Source organism: Lathamus discolor, chromosome 4 (assembly GCF_037157495.1).
Source record: "Lathamus discolor isolate bLatDis1 chromosome 4, bLatDis1.hap1, whole genome shotgun sequence".
NCBI classification, from domain to species: domain Eukaryota; kingdom Metazoa; phylum Chordata; class Aves; order Psittaciformes; family Psittacidae; genus Lathamus; species Lathamus discolor.
Genome location: NC_088887.1, coordinates 49,297,072 through 49,318,959, shown reverse-complemented (window position 1 = coordinate 49,318,959; position 21,888 = coordinate 49,297,072). Strand labels below are relative to the sequence as shown.

General features: G+C 42.0%; 1 protein-coding gene across 1 annotated transcript; it reads right to left on the bottom strand.

The window, feature by feature from the left end:
- Positions 1 to 1,063: 1,063 nt before the first annotated feature.
- On the bottom strand, positions 1,064 to 16,345 carry ASB9 (ankyrin repeat and SOCS box containing 9). The gene is made up of 9 exons (XM_065677409.1): positions 16,259 to 16,345; positions 15,974 to 16,180; positions 11,698 to 11,777; positions 10,605 to 10,712; positions 9,543 to 9,693; positions 8,677 to 8,811; positions 7,240 to 7,431; positions 3,835 to 4,000; positions 1,064 to 2,673 (listed from the first exon to the last, which is right to left on the bottom strand). Exons 2-8 carry the CDS (start codon positions 16,065 to 16,067, stop codon positions 3,876 to 3,878), a joined length of 885 nt encoding a protein of 294 aa, XP_065533481.1. The 5' UTR covers positions 16,068 to 16,180; positions 16,259 to 16,345; the 3' UTR covers positions 1,064 to 2,673; positions 3,835 to 3,875.
- Between the last annotated feature and the right edge of the window lie 5,543 nt (positions 16,346 to 21,888).

The following is a 21,888-nucleotide window of genomic DNA, read 5'->3' as shown; positions in this document are numbered from 1 at the left end:
TTCACTCTTCTAGCACCAGTAATCAGATATTTTGCATCTGGTCTGTCCCATTTTGCTAAGCTAGCAAGGTAAAATTTATTTCCTTCTTAGTCACCTTGAAATGAATGCATGTCAGTGTAGAGGCAAGAGAACACTCTCTGCATATGCTCTAAAGCTGCGTGTTATGTTTACTGGATTAGGATGTCTGTGGTTTCCGGTTAAGAGAAAGAAATCAAATGTTGAGAAATGGGCAGGGCAGCTGTGGACCTTTGCACATGACTGCAGAATGAAGAACTGAGTCCTGGGGCATGGCTGATCCCACCTAGCAGCTGCTGTAGAGCCAAAACAATTTTGCAGTAATTTGTAGCGCCAGACATCTTTCAATAAATCAAAAGATAATTTCTTGTTTAAATCAGCTGTCTTCTTTTGTTGAGGTGTTGGTTGTTCAGTTATATGCTTTTCATAAGCAGCTCTGTATCCAACAGAACATCCTATAAAGCCACTTGCTGGTTATTGCCCTCTGTTTCAGCTGGTCTCTGTGTTCAGAAACTCCCAGAGATGCATCTGATGGAGAGAGAATTACTGTTCTCTCATGTTTCTCTAGCTTCAGGTGGATACTGACAGACACCCCTTGAACTTCTGATCCTAAAGGTTTTCACACACTCACTTCCAGTGAAGGCACACACAGGGGCATCCAGATCGCTTGCTGAGGAGACTGTGGAAATAAATTCATGCAAATCAGTAAAAGATCCCCAAACAAGCTAAAGATGGTAAACACCTTAATTTATATCTTTTCTTTTGCTTTCCGGTTTTGTGAAAACTCCAGCTCCTTTTCACTAACCCTCAAGTGAGTAGAAAAAGAGTTGGAAGAGTCCAACTCTACCTTAAAGCATCAGCAAAAGGCAAGATTTGCACAATATTTGCATATTAGCCTTATCTTTGCTATAGGTCTGTTTGAAGGAAGTATTCTGTACACTCACCACCTGTAGGCAGAATTACAAACAATGGGAATTCAGTCCAAAATTCCATAGTATCAGACAATACACAAAATTAATGCTACAATTTAAAAAATGAAAGCAAAAAATAAAGAGTATAAACCATTTATTTTTTAGCAAATATCCTATACAACTGTGGCTTGACTACCATTAAACTGCTAACAAAGTAATAACAAAGAATCTGGTAAAATAGATTCTTGAAAATCTTTCAAGTCCTGCATTACATTTGGAATGATTTCAGATATAGGAAAAATCCAAACCTCACCTATAAGGAGCTTATTCAGCTTGCATCTTGTACAACTTTCACAGTTTATAACTGGATAAGTGTTGATGCATAAAGCTGTAATTTGCCAGTGTTGATCACAATTCATATTAAAATAAATAAGCAAACATACTGAGATGATACAAGCTGAGCATGCAGAATTAATCCTAATTACACTTGATCAGAGGGATTCAAGTAAACAGTCACACCATGAAATTTCCAAAAGAAAAGCAGTATAGAAGCAATGCTCTCACTACCTTCTCAGAGCAATTTTCTCCTGATATTAGCATTACTCCTATAAACCCATTGGCTAAATTTATAAAATAAGATGTTTAAAGGTAAATTATGAAACTAATACATAAAAAAATGGTTCTTCATCATCTAAAATATAATAAGCTGGACCTTCATCTTTCAGATGTGTTGCCAAAGCAAGGATTCTTTATGCTTAAATCTTCAAAAGTTAAGCACTAGATTCATTATCTGTTCTTTGCCTTTTCAATGCAGATTCAGCTTATCCAAGATACTGATTTTAGAAGGATGCACTTTTCCCACCCAAAATGCCTGCTTTTATTCAACTCATGAAGACAGATGTCTATTTTTCTTCCCCAGGAGGAAGGAAGGAATATAGAAGGCCATTTTAAACCATCCAGTGAATTTTTACATAGCTCAAATTATGTGTGATGAATGGATCAGGTAAGTGAGGATTTCTAGGTTTCTCTGTTGCAAGGGGAGTTATGAACATAACTGTGTTTGTAATCTTGTCCTGTTAGGGTACAATTTAGTGTCCCACAATACCAACAGAACTACTCCTGATGTATTTGGTCAGCACAAAAGAAAAATCAAACCAGCATACTGGATGCCTATAGCCAGCAGATATGTCCAGCTGAGGATTTGAATTGCAATTTATATCAAATATGAACTTCCAGGTAGCTTTTGATTCATCCTCTTTAACTTCTCATATATAAAAGGAAGGCTTGCACAGCACACAGCAGCACACTAGTAAACATCAAAATAACTTTGTGTGTTTGAAGGCTGCTGTTCTCTTCACTTAGGAAATAAGGAATCCATATAATCTCATTGCTGGCATCAACAACTTCATCACAGTTTTCACACACCAAGCCCACTCTTGCAGCAGTCTTCAACGCGAAGTAAAAAAGTATCTCTGAAATCATCAAAGTGCAGGTTCTGCCCCTCTAACACAGGAGCGCCGGTGTCAGTACCTCCTCAGGGGAAGCGGTGGGTGTGCTGCTGCCCCCAGGTGATGCAGATGCACCATGGTTCAGAAGAGGAGAGGAGACAGGGAGGTGGGCAGGAGTGTCAAAGCTTCAGCATCTTCGCTTCTGTGTGTATCAGGCAGATGATATCCCCCAGGGGAGCACCCAGGAGAGCACAGAGTGGTCATAACTGCACTTTGGTTTGTGGCAGCAGGACATGTTTCTAGGAGGGAAAGAAAAACGCTATTGTTAAAGTTTAGCTGGAGGGAATATTTGTTCTTGTGACCTCAGTGGAATAAGAACCACATGTCATGTTTGTTTGAGAGACACACACTGAGCCAGCAGCTCAGCAACCACTTGGGGGGCAGAAATTATCCATTATCTATTTAATGGACTTTAATTCAGTATTTTAATTGCTTTATGGCCATACATCAGAGGTGTTATTATTACCACTGCCATGAAAATTGCTATGAATGAAGTAGCTTCTCTCCAAGAGAAAAATTATCTATCTTCTTGGGTGGGTAAGGGGATAGAAGCTGTTGTTTTTCTGACACATGCTGATAAATGCTTAGGAAATATCACTAATTTTCAGGGCAGAAAGGGGGAGCACATAATGCCTGCAACGGATAGCTTGTGCCCTTGAAAAATAATATGCTACAAGGAGAAAATAGGTAGTTGTGAAGTGTGTCTCCCTTATGTCTCAAAGCATCAGGAATAAGTGATTTTAATGGATTATTAAAAACTTTTCCCTCACTATGACTGCACTGTAGGGAGCTGCCATCAGCAGCGACCTACTTGCTGTCACGGCAGAAATGTGTGTTTCAGATGCTCGCCTAACTGCAGATGATTGTTGGTTGGTGCTCCTCCATCCCCAGTGTAATGTACTTAGAAAATAAATAACATCTGCCAGAGGGCCCCATTTGCTTTGCAAGTAGATTCAGTTGGGTACCCTTTCCTTACCCATACAGTGGTGTGGGTATGTGTGCCTGCCCTCACAGGTGGCAGGCACATGAGTGCTATCCTCAGTATCTTCAATATATACATTAGTGCTGCACTGGGCTATGTGTTTTCTTCGTAAAGGGCTGTCAACCACTAGCCCTCTGAACCTGTGTCAGAGAATCAAGAGATCTATTTTAAAATGCTATGCTCATTTTCTATGCTTTCTAGGGGGCTCTCAAGTCACATTTCCAAGCTTCACCATGCAGTCATGGAGAATTCTTCCTTTCCAAAATGACAGATTTGCTAGGGGTGGTGGCAGCATGTTCTGATCAAATTGGTCATTCCCATGCTTCTTGGGCCTTTCATGGCTTTACTACAGACCAGCAAATAACATTGCAGGCATTGGCAATACTACTGATCAGAAAAGAGTCTTCCCTCAACAAACCTTGCTGTGTTATTAAAGGCACCAACTCAAACATGTAAGGCTTATACGTGGAGAAGGAAATGTTTCAGCTCTTCTGGGAGGACAAGTCCAGTTATTTTTTGATGTTGCTTGTGTCCAAAGCACCTCCTGATGCACAGGCGGCACAATTGCATCAAGGACAACGGCCCTGGAGAAAGAGACAGGAAAATACTCACACATGTGGCTTTATCACTCCAAAATTGTTAACCTGAAACATCAGCTGTTCATCACTGCTCCCCCCACCTCCTGCAACCTACCTCATGCCAGGGGTGCATGGGCCTCAGAATGCTCAGCAGTGAAAGACCAGACTTGCACCCACCAAAGTGCACTTCAAGCCTAGTTAGTCACTCTCTATCATTACACAGTCACAATTAGCATTAGCAGTGTCAGTCTTTCTCTTTTAAGCTGCATAAGTGGGAAACAGTTTGTGTTATCTAAGAAGAGATGATCAATGTTTCCTTCAAAGTCCTTTCCCTCTCACGTCCCCAGTGAGTCCCAAGTTTGCAGCCCACTTCTTGCTTGAGACTGACAGTCACAGAGGGGCTATGGGAGGGCAGATAAGAAGGGTGCAAGGAGGCAGCAGCAGCAAGAGTGGACAAGGGTGGGGTGCTGGGAGTGGGGAGGAGATAAGGCACTGTAGGAACTAAAAGGGAGGTAGGTGAGCTAGGAGAGGACAATTTAGGTACCACATAATGTGCCTGCCTGCTGGGCAGCTAAGATATCAGTGACCAGGCAGCTGAAGTGTTAGTGCTAGTGGAGGAATGCAATGCACTGGGAAAGAACAGGGGCTGCAGCAAAAATGTAGTGAGGTGACAGCTTTAATCACCCTTTGAGACTTCCCTCATGCAGGTTACCACATTTCCAGCAGATCTACAAGGCTGAAAACTGCTGTACTGGAAGGGCTGTGCAAAGAGCTGCACCCTTCTGCTAGAAGTCAGCAAATGAGTTGAGTTAGTTACCCAAAGGCTGGGTACAAAACAAGGCAAGCTAATATATGACAAGTTAAATTGGCTATTGTAGTGTCACGCTGTGTGTGTCTTTGGCCATTCTGATCCCACAGATAAATGCCCTGCCTGTAAACATCTCATTTTTAAAAGCTTCAATTAAAAAAATAAAATTACTTCAAACCTAAAGACTTACCAAAACACTGGAAAATATTTAGCAAGCACAAGCATACTCCTTAAAAACACAGTGAATTTTGGGATCATCAGCTAGTTCTCCAGCCCACAAGTAGGACTTTCTCTGCAATGTATTCAGGGTATGTGGTGGTCTGGCAGGATGATGAAGTAACGGGAAGGGAGACCACCACATGTACTACACCTGTTCTGGGCTAGTCCTAGGGTGACTAGGTGAGCACACTCACCAACTCATCTCTGGGGGGAAAACATGCTGCAGATGCTGCCCCCAGAAACTGCGGCGGGAGGGAGAGGAGCAATGTGTGGGACAGGGGCAGGAGAGCAGCAGCTCATTCATGCCAGTGCTGAGGGGCTGTGGGGCTGGCAGGGTGACTCTGATCCCCCCAGCACATCTCCAAACCTCTGTGTGAAACCAGAGGAGTAACGTTACAGCACTGTCATGGGTTGCAACTGACAGTTCAGCCAGCAAAAGAAGTTGGACATCAGCTGTCCATCAAGCACGACCCTACTCACAGAAGGGCATGCTGGAGAACACCAGAAAAACACTACTCAGCAGAAAAATGTCTTTCAGACATTTATAGTTTCTGATGTCAATTGCTGAATTTCACTTAGAAAAGTTCCTTAGTGCGCTAGCTGTCAGCTCAGCCTGAGCAGCAGTTCTCAGGCCTGCTCCATAGGGTGTGCCTGAAATATTATTCTATCTCGAATAAACAGGACACATGTGGTGCCACAGGAGCTGGGAGTCTATTGCAGCAGGGATTTGAGCTGAAAAGAACACCACTGTGCACCACAGATTAGACTGTGAAACCAAATACCAGTTGCTCACACATAACATGCACAGCATAGTCATTTTTATGCTCTTATGTTCCGGTCATTATTTCAAACAGGGCCTGACTCATCACTTTGTTATTCCAGTTTTACCTTGGTGTAAACTTTTTATGACAACATCTAACTGGCATAACAGAGTCATGGACCACACCATCAGCAGCTTGTTTAAAATAATGAAAATACCGATTATTCAGTAGTGCGTATAGCTTGCTGACTGAATGAGAACACAACGATGAGTAAACACTAGAGACCTTACTCTATTTTTTCTCAAGAATAGTAAATAAAATTTCTCTCTGTAATTCATTAAAATATTCATAATCTGTAACATAAAATTACCTGGCACTATTTCTTTTACAGGTACAAAATAAGCTCCTCTTAAACATTAAGCTTACAGTTTGATACTGTTGGATTATTCAGCACATAATGTTGACCTTTAAAAACAGACTAGTGTATAAATATATGTACATATATAAATATATATTCATTATGTAATTTCTGTGTATTTTCCTTAATCCTCACAAAAAAACACATTTTTTCATTGTAAAGATATTTTTGCAACTACATAGGAACATGACCAAACAAAGTAAAGGGCAAAGAACTAGAAGATTAGTTTTTCAATGTACTTTTTTCTTTCCTCAATATTACATGCTGATATCTCAGTATGGATATCACAGTTGTGGCTGCCCCATCCCTGGCAGTGTTCCAGACCAGACTGGACAGGGCTTTGTGCAGCCTGGTCTAGTGTGAGGTGTCCCTGCCCACGACAGGCGGGTTGGAACTGGATGATCTTTAAGGTCCCTTCCAACTCAAACCATTCTGTGATTCTATGATTCTATGCATTGAATGTTTTCTGTTTGCAATTTTGCATTTGTTCTGAGACAAGTGTCTGGCACACACCTGATTGTCAGCATACTGTATAACCAAAGATCTGAGTCCTAGCACTCACTAGCTAGTCTCAACTCCCATCAGAGAAGATTTGCTGCTTGTTTGTCAGCACACTCCAGATAACACTCCTGGGTCTACTCCTGTCTCAGACACAAGGGAACTGAGAGGTTCCGGATAACTTCAGTGCTTTAGGTAGTCAGAAAAGGCTACCATTAATATCTAAGGAGTATTTTGTTTGTTTTTTCACCCTAAACTGTATTTTGCATAATATTACAAGCTCCATATGATTGCTCTCCAATGCAGTAAATTCACAAATCAGAGGTCAAAAGGTGAGTTATTGTTGTTATCACTGTTAGTGCTCCACTATACTCTGACACTAGAAAACACAGTGTCCATATGTTAGTGAATGGAGATAAGCTTAGCTATTCTCAGTTTTATAGTGCAAGTAGCATGGAATAGTATAGCCTTTTGCAGCAGTTTGTCTGGTTTTTCCCTAACAAATCCTGACTGAAAGAATAAAACGAGTGCTAAGGTGCACCTTCTTTCTGCAGGAACAGTCGCCCCACAGGACTGCTGGATGGTACCAGCTCCATCGGCCTCTTGCTTTCATCATTCTTCACCCAAATGTCTGCTCCGAAGTCAATCAGCAGTGTCACCAGCTCCACACTGCAATTCCTGGCAGCCACATGCAGAGGGGAGTCCAGGCCCTTGCCACTGTTCACATTTGCTCCTGAACACCAAGACATGACAAAGAACAATGACAAAGAATAATGGCTATACAGTAGCCATTTTCCATTTCCCACACTAGCTGCTATTTCTTTGAATAATCCATAAATGCTCTAGCATTCACCAGAAGTGGATTTCCTTACACTGGGGCTTGGTACTACAGTTTGCACACGAACAGCTCACACTGGTTGAGGAAGAGTGGGGTTGTGACTAAGAATATGATCCTGGAGGAACTGTGCAGGAAGTCCTTCATTCACAGTTCAGCTCATGAATATCTTGAAGCAGGACAAAGATACAGCTCCACCTACAGCCCACCTTTGCTCCCCATCCCAGTGCCCTATTCCATTAAAATACATGCAGGGTTTCAACCTGCTCTGTACTGGAGGCTTAAGCTGGTGGGATTTTCAAATGCCAAAGTATCTGTTGAGGAAAAAAATGTGAGGATGGAAAAGTTCTGGAGGCATAGTAGGCAGGTAGAGGAGGAAATAAGCAAGCACCTCTGATGAGTGCTCCCCCATCTGTTATCCCTGGCTAATGGCTCCTAAAACACCCTAAGAAGGGTGAGCTGCAGAAGCAATTCTGAGCTATTCGCAATGTTTTTATAGTACGCACCCTTCTATAGGAGACTGCAGAAAAAACAACCAAACCACAAACAGCAACAAAAAAAAAAAAAACCACCAAAAAAAAAAACCACAAACAAAAAAAAAAAAATCCCACAAAAAACCTCAACCCCAAAATGGCACAAACCAGAAAATAATAGCCAAACATTTAACATTTAGATTAATTTGTGTTTTACTTCTTCCAAAAACCTAAAATATCACTGTGCTAAATAATGATCTACCTACCTAAAAGGTAGGCAAAATATTTTCCAAAATCTTATGCAAAAATGATTGAGTCAGTTGTGTTGGGTAAACAGGGAGGAAAAGAAAAAAAGAGATTTTTTTCCTGTCCATGTCAAATAACTGTGGCATCACACACACAGACACTGGAAAGGATGGTGTTTGTTCCAACCACCAGTGGCCATGTGAAATCCAGGATCACCCAACATTTGTTGGGAACTGTAAATCTGAGTTCTGGTGTCAAGAAGACTCTGGTTACCCTGCTACCCCATTTAACTCAGGGCTGCCATTAAGAGCTAAACATCTTCAGGTCTCAGAGCAGGAACTTCTCTAAATCTTCAATGCGTAGAAAACCTGAAGATAGTTGTTGCAGGAAACAAAAGTACACGATCCTCTATTTTTCTCTTTACCTGACTCAAGCAGCTTCTTGGCACAGTTCACTTGCTGATTCTCACAAGCTACATAAAGTGGAGTACCCAGGTGTTTGATGTTGTGGTCTATATTTACCCCATGAGATGCAAGGAGTTCAACACATTGCACGTGACCTTAAAAGGGATAAAGGAAAAGTCAAATTCCCTATTGCAGTGGTGTAATTTGGCAATGATACAATGTTTTGTTTTGTCAAGAGATAGTAGTTTAACACTTTCGTCCACTCCAGTGTTTCCAGCCTGGAAAACAGGAGCTGTAAAGCCACTGTTATCAAAAACTGGCTAAATCCCTCACATTTGATCCAACTCATGTCAGATGTCTACCAAAGATGAGATGAATCACACTGTGCTTTTGAAGGTAGCCAGACAACTCCCTCAGATGTCCACATCATAGGTGACTGACTTGGACAATGCATCAGATGTGAGGAAGAAATTCTTCCCTGTGAGGGTGGTGAGGCACTGGCACAGGGTGCCCAGAGAAGCTGTGTCTGCCCCATCCCTGGCAGTGTTCAAGGCCAGGCTGGACAAGGCTTGGAGCAGCCTGATCTAGTGGGAGATGTCCCTGCCTGTGGCAGGGGGCTGGAACTGCATGAGATTTAAGGTCCCTTCCAACACAAACCATTCTACGATCCCCTTCCAGGTGTTACCCGTGAACTCAGAGGCCCCAGGAGCCGAGCTGAGCTGCTCTCAATAAGCACCAGGAGTGGGAGGAACTGCATCACTTGTGAAGAGACCAACTAGGAAGGTATTTCACATGACCAAAGTCAAACAAATTATGTTTATCTCTCTCTTCCACTTCAACACATTTCTAGCAATATGGAAAGGAGTGGTGATGCCTTTGAGACTACCTCTCTTAGCAGCTTCATGGATGGGTGATGCCAAGTCACAGGGTGGGTGTAGGCTGGCTCCATGCTGCAGCAATAAATTCAAGCAAGCCACACTGCCGCTGACACAAGCGCTGAACAGTGGAGTGTGCCAGTCCACAGTAACTCCATTCACCTGAGGGAAAATAGCACAATCAGGCTTTTTGGGTTTTTTTTTCATCTTCTCTGTGTTTCAAAACTGATGAAAATTATCCAGTTTCTCAATAGAAAATCAGGTTTTCAATTTTTATTTCATTTCTTGGGGAAAAAAAAAGTGCCTGCTGGTTAGGAAGATTACAACCTTTTATTAAAAAGATAATAAAGAAAATCTTTTGAAAACTTGCCCCCAGGTCTCTCCTCCTGCAAAAGAATGTTGTACCAGTGCCACTCTGGGCTCTCTCAGGAGTTATCAAGTTACAAGTTAAATGCATGCCCATTTCTGTAATCTCAGCTGAAACCCACCTGCCTGTAGCCCTCTGCTGAAAGAGTGCATTTTTAGTTGAAAATGTGCAACCCTCATTTTATTTAGTTTTTTAATTTTAAACTGAAAAGTAATAAATATACAATGAGTTTTCTTATTCACTATAATTCCAACATCAGCTTGAAAAGTAGAGGCCATAAGACACACCTATTTCACTGTTTTACTTGCATGTTTTTTCAATTTTCTTCCCATTTTATCATGTTGATCCTAACAGTCCTACACTTCTACTTGAGACTCTTCATATCAACACCAATGAAATTAGTTTGTGAATCCTTAACTGTTGCAGGATTATAAAACCTTTGCAAGAAGAAATTCACCTTATTGTTTCAGTAAATGATGAGAACACTGCAACTTCATCTAAAGAACAGCAGTAACTTCTTTATGTCTGTGCTTTCTGGATTACTTTATTAAAAATGGCATTGTATAACATGCAACTTAAGCAGAGCTAATTACAAAGTGTAAATCACAGTGATATGCTCACATGAAATAGTACATCACCTAGCATTAAAATGTGATCATAAAAGATATTAACACTAGAGATAATGTTCTGTCTATCATGTACTCACCTGAGCACCATGTTTTAATAGGACACTGGCACAAGCAGCATGACCCCCTAGGCAGGCTTCATGCAGTGGAGACACCTGAGCTGCTGTAACAAGGTTCACATCACTTCCCTGATGAAATAATGGAAAATATCATTGCAACCAACTACCAAAACTCTCCTACAGAAAAACAAAAAATCCCAACTTTTTAGCCTTAAAGCTTTATGTAAGCAGACCTTTCTCAACTGCCTGGAGCTACTCATCTCAGTAAGTAGAGAAAGAGGCTATGAGCCTTCCACGCACTGCTAAACAGTGCAAAAAGCTGTAGGCAGTGGACTGTCCAATGGGACAACACAGACATCCTTTTAGGAACTCAGAATGATTTTATTTCTACCACACCATGGATAACAAAACCTGAAATAACAAAACAAGATGAAAAATTGATACTAGAGTTCTTGGCAAGGTCATGACTGACACATTTTTGCATCACTGCTCATGCCTTCTGACTTCCTGCCTGCTGAGGCTGTGGTTATTTGACTAGATCAAATACTGAAACGCTTTTGAGGTGTTTTCTGCTCCTTGTAGCAAGGCATGCTGAAGGAAAGCCAGCCCCTGCATTAGAAACCATTGGTTTGATTCTACAGGAATTTTCGTTTCCAGCATGCTTGATGGTCCAGAAGGTTAGGCTGGAAGAATCTCCAGTATCCTTCCCTTCCCATCAACTCCTCCACAGGCTAAATCCAAGAATTTCAAAGAGATGGAGCAGTGAGGTTCAGGAATTGGTTCTCACTAGCCCTGCCCTTCTGTACCAGGAGCAGGGGCTCTGGTACCCTCAGGGAATTCAGAAATATGTGTGTGAGGATGAATTGAAGTCTCAGCCAGAGCCTTGCCTAGGTCTGGAGCTGCTCCTCAGCCAGGGCATCAAACACTGCTTGAAGGTGCAGGAGTTGCAGAAGGAATTCTTCAGCTGCCCAGAGACCCCAACAACCAGGGTCGCATCACCTGCGCCAGAATTAAAGTATGACCCAGGGTATATCAATACACCATCACCTTAACATACAGAGTTTGCACTAGGCAAAGAACTGCTTGTAGAAAAATCAACCCTGTGAAAGGGTACCTGTTTGATGAGTTTCATCAGAGTAAACAGGCGTCCATGGATAGAAGCGTCGTGTAAAGGAGACCAGTCTGAAACAAAGTCTGCATAAAAACAAAGAAAGGAAAAAGGCTAACAACTCCATGGACTGTCACATCAGCATACTTTACTTCAACTGCACGACACCAGCAAACCTCTCTTCTTCTATTTAATTACTTGAACTGCAAAGTTTTCCTTGGAGCAGCTATTGGGAGAGAGTGAGACAAGAGGATAGCTTCTCTCTGGGTGTGTTTTTAACTCATCCTGTGCTGGTGTTGAGCAGCTGCACTCCCCTTCAGAAGACAAGAGAGGGATTTGCAGAAAATTACATTGCTCTGAGCTTGTCCTTCACTTTGAACTATTTCCAGTGCCTTTGCATTCACAAGCTCATTACGCTTTATCAATTAGCACAAAAGGACCACATTTTGAAGATGTTATGGCTGCTCAGTCATTTACCTCTGCTCAGAGCTGGGTTGGAGTCAACAATACCTGACAAGGAAGGTACCAAAATACAAGCTGTAGATTTTGCCTTGCAGTTTTCTGTGTTTGGTGCTAGCCTCTGAAGTGATGTATTTTAAGTAACAGCTGAACTTTCTGTATTGTTGAAACCACAAAGTGAGGTATAGCATGTATAAACCATAGAAATATTAATAGAAGGTGAACTTTAGTGGAATCTGGAAAGGGACTTTTTACAAGGGCATGTAGTGACAGGACAAAGGGGAATGGCCTTAAGCTGAAAGAGTTACTTTTAAAAAATTCTCACCGTAAGTGTGTTCAGACACTGTAACCCGGAGAGATAGAGTGTGCTGGAGCAGGGTGATAACCAACTGTGTCAGCCATGTCCCAGCCTGTTGCGTTACTGCTCTCTCATCTTCAAGTATACTCAGTAAAGGACATGAACTTTAAACAAGATAAGATCTAGTATAGTGAGACTTACAATGGTTTTGTGGTTGGAAAATATTGCACTATGTAAATTGCAACCTGAGGATGGTGGTGTCTGAAATGTGGTTTTTATCACACACAGAACATCTTTGCCTGCATAATTATGTTAGGTAGAGGGATATTTTTCTGCCAGCATAGTGGCCGCAAAAGGTCCGCTATAGATTTATAGTTATTCTTGCAAGACCTGTTTATGACTGTGCAATATACCTGTCAAGAGTTGTTCATATAGGTAAAAAAAAATGATTTCTGCTACTATAATACACCATTTTTGAGATACTTGATGTAGCACACTTTGGCAAACATGTACACATTGAATCTTACCATCTCTGAACAATGGCTCATTGATGGACTAAACTAGGCTTTTGACTTTCCCATTTAGAAACTAATGCCATTGCTCAATCTGCATCAGTTGTAAGAGAAGCATGTTTATAGTAATTCTAAAAATCTAGATTGAAGAACAAGTTTTCTGAGCTGCAGCTTGATCTTTTTTTGGCCACACAAATACAGGTGGGGTTTTATGCAATCTACTAAGTTGTTATACCATTGTGTCAGCAGTCTTGTGATGCACAGTCATGCCATCACATCCATGTGCAGAATTTTTCTATTCAGTGCTTGATTGAGATAAGACAGGTTTCTACTGAAACTCTAAAAAGAGACAGACCAGAGTCATCTATGGACTGGCCACAAGCTTGCGATTTTGCCAAGTCTTAACAACGATATTAAAGACTGACCACATATGCATCAAAAATAAATGTCAGTGGAAAATAAAAAGAGCCATGTACCAACATGCAGTAATCCAGCTGGGAACTGTGGACTGAAAGGAACTTTCATCCTAAATGGAAGTGGAGGGCTATGGTAGCTTCACACCAGCCTTGGATACGTTGGGAAGAGGGGGTTGAAAGGCCTCTCTGATGACTAATTGCCATGGCATACTTCCAAATCTGCTGCCCTGAACAGCATGGCCCCAAGCTGCCATCTCTCCTGCCCTAACTTCATTTGCAGCAAGCACTCCACCCTGAAACAACACTGGGGAGGCAACCTCCATGCAGAGGAAGGAAAACTTCCTCAGTTCCTGCACCCAAGGCATCACCCTCCGGCAAACCACAAAGTTTCTATTTTCTTCCTGCTCCGGGCTGGAACTGATGTTCCTTGGCTGGAGGAGGAGGAAGGATGAAGTAGATGGTGGGGTCTCACTCCCTTCTTCTGCATAGCACAGGAGGCAAGCTGTCAGCAATACAAATTATCTATATTTATACCATACACAGGTTTTTGATTAAAGCCTAAGAAAATGCCATGGACTTTTAATCTTGGAATAGTGACTTTTTGGAGAGTCCTCAAAAAACTTTGCCCACCAGAGCTGCCTAAGGAGTAGAAAGGCCAGTGTATGTGGTTGGCACAGCTGTGTATCACCACAGGAACAAGGATTTCTCATTGCCAAAAACATGTACAACTGTTCTTTCACAGAGGAATGAGAACATTTATCCCAATTTTAAATTTACCCACACCTTAGTCCACAGGCAAGTTGAATCAGGCCTCGATAGGTTCAGCATCTAGACATGCAAAACCCACTGTTGCAGTGCCATTGGGTCACCTTAGCTCCCCTTTTGCTACTGAAAATTCCAGCAAGCCCATTAAACCTCTTGTTTAATTGAACTGCCATCACTTGGACATGTGAACGCTGGCAGGGCTCTGTACACAGAGGGAGCCTCACAAACATGCATGGCCAAACATGTGTGGACAACAGAACACTCATTTTTGTGGTCATGGTTGAAAGTACCTTTTTCCAGCCTCTGATCAGGTGGAGGATGTTGACACTCCATGCCTGTCCCCAGGCTAGTTTCCTTCCATAGCAGTCGTGCACAGTGGAGCTTGCAAGGGGCTTTGAAATCATTTTGGCAGAGGTATGCTCTTGCATACATATTTGCATATACACATGCCTGTGGCATTATATATGACAGTATTACCAATTGTATTCTTCCTATTCTAAAGCTTTCTCTAAAGTTTATGATGTATGTAGCCTGAGCCAAATAAATACATTCCTGCTGTGAGTTGCTAGCAGAGCTTATTGACTCTCGTAAGGAACAGGCAGGCACAAGAGGAAAGGAATGAACTATGATTTTCCAAGGACCAGACGATCTATGTGGAACAGTGCTTCATGTGGGCTCCCTTTCTTCCAGCCTCCATTTTGCTGGAGCTCATCTCCAGTATGGACATGGTTTGATTCATATTGTTAATAACCTCGTTCCCACCCCAGCCTCAGGGGGTGACACGCATGAGGAAAGGCAGACTACACAGCAGATATCTGATCATCTTTGCATTGTGGGTTTAGGGTCTTAATTTTCTATGAGGTATGAATGGAAGCATCCTGAACAGCCCAAGAAAGGAGCGAGTGTAAAGTCATATTATCTTAATTACCTCATTCCCTCTGCACTCACCATGAGCTGAAGGAACAGCTTCTCAGATAACAGAACTACAGGGAACACATCCAGCTAAACTGTTATGTGAATTTAAATTACTTGTCTTTTGTCACCATGTCATATTTTCAATGGCTCTGGGCCAGACAACAGAGCAATGATCAAAGTGAGGCCATTCGTCTAAATAACTCTTCACTGGTGACCACAACCGCATTGGTCACAACTGACCACAACGCCCTGGCCATTGCAGAAGAACCTGTTAGGGCTAGTGGTTCAGCCTAAGGAAAAATACTTGGGTCTGCTCATTTGAAAGAAAAAAATAAAAGGAAAAGGACAAATAATAAAGGATAAAGGGAAAGGAAAAGACAGTAGAAACATTGAAAAAAACATATATAAACCCCCCAAACTAAACAAGAAGAAAAACAACAAAGACAAAAAAAGGAAAGTCAAAGGAAAAAGTGGAAAAAAAAAAGGATAAAAGAAAAAAAAGAGAAAAAAAGATAAAACGAGAAAGGAGAAAGGAAAGGAAGGAGGAAGGGAATGAAAAGAGAGAAAAAAAAAAAAAACAACAAGGGGAACTGAGCCAATGCTGAGCTGCCACATTGCAGCTTCTTTTTCAGTGTGCTGTGGTTTGAGTGTTGCATTTGTTTCCACTTGTACAAACTGCAGTACAGAATCAGACACTTTTTTTCTACACTAAAATCCACCAAAAATACAGTATCAAATAGGAATATCTTATTAAAATCCCATCTGAAGTAAAAAGGCATGGGGACATATAGTAGGACTGACTTTGGACCTGCCCTGGAAGCAGAACATCAGGAGCAGCATACCACTGTAGCCTGACCCAACCCTTTGCTGCCACTGGCAGAGGTGAAGTCTGGTGGCAAGGCAGGAGCATTACTTACCCCTCATCAGTGGGTTTGACAGAGACATTGCAGATGCCTGGCCTCTGGCTCCTTGCAGTTTGCTGCCTTTTTGATTTGCTACCTCGTCATCCATCTCAGCCCCGTGTGTCCAATTTCTGTTTTTTCACTTCGTGGTTGGTCTCAAGAGTTCAAATTCCATCATCCCAGGCAAGCTGCCAGTGGTGGGAGTGATCTATTAAGCAGACTCTGCGTGCAGGAGACAAACAGATCTTGCAACAGACCAGTACGTGGTGCCGGCAGCACTTTGTGCAGAAACTCGAGTACCTGGGTTGGGATTTAACGAAGCAGATCCCTGGCTGCCCTGGTAGGCAGCCAGTGATCCGGCGAAGCGAGAGATGTGCCTGATGTCACATCCTCTCCAACACAGCACCCAATCGGGGCGCCCGCCGTTCGTTTTTATCAGGAAGGAAATTCTTAGTTTGCCAAAAAAACAAGACAGAAAGAGCCAGTTCAACTAGTTAAGCAAACTCTGCCTGCAGGGGATCTGCAAATAAAACCCACAGAGATAGGAGCGTGCACTGATCAGCACCACTTCCAAGCAAGATGTTTGCAGGCAACTTCGCTGCATGCCTCCCTGGACACTGTACACTGTGCAAAACAACCCCTCTTATCTGTCAGGCTCTGACTATATGCAAGAAAAGGAGAGACGAATGCCTGCTGCGCAGCAGTGATCACTGCATACCCTACAGATATTAAACCCACATGTCTGAGGAGCTGCACTTCCCACTGGAGGACCTACCAGCAAACAATGGCAACGTTTTGTCAGGAGGGCTTCCGCCTCATTTCTCTGGGTCTGTTCACAAAAATTCTGTTCTCACGGATCATCTGCATTTGCACCTTTTTCTTTCTCACATTGGTATAATTCACAGACACAAAATCCTTTTGCTGTCCCTGATTATTTGCCCATTTTAATACAAATGTAGAACTTCCATGCAAAAGTCTAAACCATGTTAATAAAAATTAAGTTGTTGTAGGGATTTTTTTTTCTGCCTACTAGAGCAGAATTTGCGTTTGTGTATTTGGAGGTATAAAGTTGCTAATCCTGGGCTAATCCTGATCCTACCTCAGCTGAGTCTAAGCAACTTGATTTAATTTTTATTCCTATCTATATCACATGCAAGAGATCTGAGATGTCCCCTTCTGAATTCCTGGGTTTAGCTCTGCATACTGGATGCAAGGTAACACTTTGCTCTGACTAGAAATTACATCTGTGCCTTAGCCACTGAAATTTCTGCATGAAAGGAGTTTACTTTACTTTAGAAGTTTTACTAAGGCTGAATTAGAAACACGGAGAACAGAGTGAAAAAGAAAGACATGTTGATTTTCTTCCCAATTGCGCAAATTGTACTTCTTTCTCTTTGCTGTGATTTTCCCACAACAGTATGGGCAACCAGGAAATCAGCATGTGAGGTTCCTAAAACCTATTAGACACATACCATTACCTCCCAAGATTAAGGCCTTATTGGTTATATCTACATTGGCAACAAAACATGGATCCCTTGATCAGTGAGCTCCTGGAAGCTTCAGAGAGAAGGTTCAGGCCCTGAAGTATTGCTTTAATGTGAGTCCAAGCTCTGCTTCACCAAATTTGCAAGTGCGGGGTGTGCTCAGTGCTAAGAGTGTAGCCAATATACTGCATGTATGCAGTGAGACTACATCAGAGAGTAGTTTGCAAATCATTTTTGGAAGCAAGCAGAAAATTCTCCAGTTACAAGGGAACATGTTTTAACATCAAGCTGGGTCTCGAGATAAACACCACACAACTTCAAATGCAGATCAGAAACAGCTTACACAACATAGAGACACACCAGAGCTTTTAGTCATTACAATACTGTTTTGCATGTAAATAGCACCTACATCCCTAAGTTCTACATAAGTGGAGTTAGCTACAGAAATCACTTCATCATCATTCAAATGTGACCACCCACAGTCAAAAAAGGTGCACAGTAAAGTTGAATCTACAGCGCTCCACATTACTTTTTCTGTTTGCATCATATTTTCTAAATGAAATAACATTTTTTCTCCTTCAAAAATTTAACTTTAAATAAGTAATTCAAATAAACGTTCTACTGTCTTGTTTTTTTGTCCCACTGGCTAATCAGTTTTTAAATTTTGCATACCAATTATTAATCATAGAAAATACTTTAAAAATGTACAACACTTTTTATTATTCTTATTTGCACAAATATTGCTACAAACAGTAAAAACGCACTGCTGATAAATCTGTCATAGCATGCAAATTCAGCGTTGGTTTCTGCAGGTACAAACCACAGAACTGCAGAAAATATTTGGAAATAGGACACAAAATGTGGGGTTTGTTTAATTTACCTTCAGAGCCAGAGCCTGAAATCTTTACTTTCCTTTAGAGCTAATGAAGAGAAATGGGCATTTTAAGACTGTGATTCATGTCATGTATCTTAGATGCCTGCTTTGAGAGGGCACAAATTGGGCCTTTAGAGTGAGCCTTCACTGACTCTAAAAGGGAACCCTAAATGATGAACAGAGATGTAGGTGTGTATGTTCTATCAGCGAAACCCACATTAAGAGTATGGATAAATCACAGCCAAATGACTGGACCTTACCCACTCATCAGCAGTGTTCTGGACTTTGTGCCACACAGCCTCTGGATGCAACAGCACAGTGTGAAACATCACTCTAGCAGAAGGCCAGCATTGGCCAGTTCCTGAACCACAAAGCCTTGGCTTTGGGGCACCTATATCTCAAAGGGGAGGATTTTGACAGACCGTTCTAGCAGATTTAGCTGCAGTGATCTAAGCTGTTGGCCTGTGTCCACATTCCTCACTTTCAGCAAAGATTACCTTTGCTGAAGATCCCCTTACAAGGGATGGCGGCACTGACCACAAATTGATGCTTCAATTATCTTCATACATAGTCCATTGTGCTAGTTCAAAATGCCATACAAGCAGTTTTCTTCTCCAGCCTGTAAACTTGAGCCCTGAGACACTATCACATGTCACATTTTCCTCTAAGGCAGTAATTTCCAGCCAATGAGCAAGGCAAGTATCTAGGACAGCCATGTTTTAAATCACAGCAGTTAAATCTGCCACAGCTTGTCCGCAGGAATACTAAACCACTGGCGTCTTTTCCAGAGGTACCTGGGTTTTCTTTGGAAAGCTGATGTGAAATCTTTGAGCAGACAGGAAGCAAAGAAGTTCTCCCTTGGAGAAATTTGTAGTATTGTCCAGCTCTTGTAACCATAATTTCCTTTCCTCAAATCAAGTCTCTCCTCCAGAGGCTTTTCTTCTAAGTGTTCTGAGCATGCAATGTTTTCATTTTCCTTTTCTCTTACCCTCACAGAAACTTCACTTTGCAAACATCCCATTAGCCTGACTGGGGACCAGACAGACTTCTACAAGTAACTGTTGTTTCCTTATGCAGGTTGGCAGTTTTACTTAACAAGGCAGTCTCTAAATCAAAGCAAACAAACCTTGTCAGTAGCACCTGGATCTATGTTTTAACTCATTGTAGATACACAGAAGCATCAAGATTTCCCAGGGAGCAGGACAAATTTATCATGAGAGCTTGCACACAAGTTTCTTGTATTTTCTTTGTGGCAGACAGGGGATTAGGGGCATCCTCCTCACAGAGAGAAGAGCAGCAACACTATGTTTTTCGCTATCTGGTGCCAAATGTGTCTCAGCGAACACCTGCACGAGCATCTTCATATGCTACAAAATAAATCTTGACATTGCTTTCTAAACTGGCTTTAAGACTTACACACTACAGTCCATGCAAAAAGAATACAGACCCCAAAAGTTTTTTGTTGTGTTTTTTTTTACTTTAATTTTTTCTCAAATCGTTGGAATTCCAAGCCTTTCTTGGGTTTGGATTGGGGTCTTTTTTGTCCTGTCTCATGGATTGTAATCATGGTTTGGCAACATTGCCAGGTTACTAGTGTGGTAAAACAATCTCATGTGACAAATACACACCAGTAAGCAGATAATAGGTGTAACTACAGCAAACCCCTAAACCTCGTAATTGAGAACTATGGTGGTTTTTACCACAGTCTCCTAGATTTTGGCTAACTGTAAGGTAGTCTTCCCAAACACCAAATATAAGTGAAACCCAAATGTAGGCATCAAGAGGATTTCAATTTCTCTTTCCTCTTCTTTTCTAACTTCTCATTATTAGTTTTGAAAAACAGTGGGAATTCTTTGGTTTGCTGGCAAATCTTTTTGGTTCCCAACCTTTCCGGTAAAAAATACCCATTTCTAAAGACAGCAAAATAATTTCCACACAGATATTAATTTTGTCAGAAAACCAATTTCCACTAACAAAAAAACAAACAAAAGTTAATGATAGTTTTCTATCAATCCCAGTGATTAGACCAGCATGGAAAAAACCAAATGTATCACAAGCAAGATCAGCATCTTTGAAGTCAGCTGAGTTGGCCTTGTTAAGCAGCACCCATAGCGGCTGGCCCCATTAAGAGCATATTCTCCATTATGCAGTCCTCCAATAAATGCATCATCTTCCCAAGCCCAAAGGCCTGTGATGGTTTTTACCAAACCAAGCAAATTTCCATGTGTCCTGTTAGTTGCTCCCTTTTCCCATTGCCTATCAGTACAAGAGGCAACAGCATAACAGCTGAGGAGTATAGGAAAGGCAGACAGCAGGGTGAGAAAAAGCTCATGGGACAGAGGTATTTAATTAAGGGGCTCCTCTGCTCTGGTGTTTCTCTTCCCCATTTTCAATGGCGTTAAATATTCTCTTTTCTTCTGGCACATTGCATTGCAATAAGCTCTTCCACCCACACTCATGGGCTGCTTTCCAGACCCTGATGGAGCTGACCTCTGGAAATGTCCCTCATGTGAGGTATCTTTTCACACTTCTGCCTGTAATGGGAACAGCATGATCTCACAGCCATGGCCTCCCAGGACTTCCCCATGGGAAAAGTTACCAACACCTTGTCACTACTATAAAATGCAATCTGTAGACTTGCACAAAAATTAGCCCATGCTCCCTTAAACACTTGTCCTGAATAGGGGCTTCTGCTGACTCTGAAAAATGGCCTGCAGAAAGCTACACTGCCAGCACAACTGCTTGGGAAATAAGGGAGACAGAGGAAAATATCCCCAAACCGAACACCTGTTTCTGTTCCCTGGCATAGCAGATGTTCTCATTTTCTTTTGGAAAAGATTATTAGCGAACTTCTAAAATGGGTGAAATTCCAAGGCTGTCCTGAACAACCTACTTACCCTGCCCAGCTCCTGGAAGATAGCATGCAGTGCTCTGGAGAAAAGGGCTTGTGGAATAGCCTATGTCAAGCCCATAGGGCCTGAACTGTTCCTAACATGATCTTCAGTTATAAGAAATCCACACTCCTGGTACTGGACAGATTAACTACTCAGATCAGGAGCTATCCATCCTTTCTGTATGCAAAGCTGGGGCTCCAATAAGCAGCCATCTGCAGCAATAGTGTGCCTTGGTAGATGTTTCCTTTGCTGTCCCAAAGCACAGCTTGGCTTTTGTTTTGCATGAGGCTGGAAATCCTCTGAAACAGCTAACGGATGCTGATTCACAATGCTGATATTCTAGAAATAAGTTTCCTTTCCTAAAGGATTATGATCTGAGCACAGTGACAAGTGTACAAGCTTGTCCTGATTACCACCCATCCAGCCTGGCCACTTAGCTGACTATCTGATGTTGTGAAAGAAGGGAAAAAGGGAAACCACCTCTGGAAACTGATGTACAGAGTGCAAAGCTTACCTGAAACTGAAGCATAAGAATCAAATTTTGTGTGTCAGGACTGCCTAGCCCTCCTCTTCACCCGGCTGTGGGGACATTCCTTGTGCACAGCAGGCTCCAGCTGACCTCTCCCAAGGCATGTGGGCCACTCCACATCCGGTCCTGGGGTCATCCCCTGTGTTCCA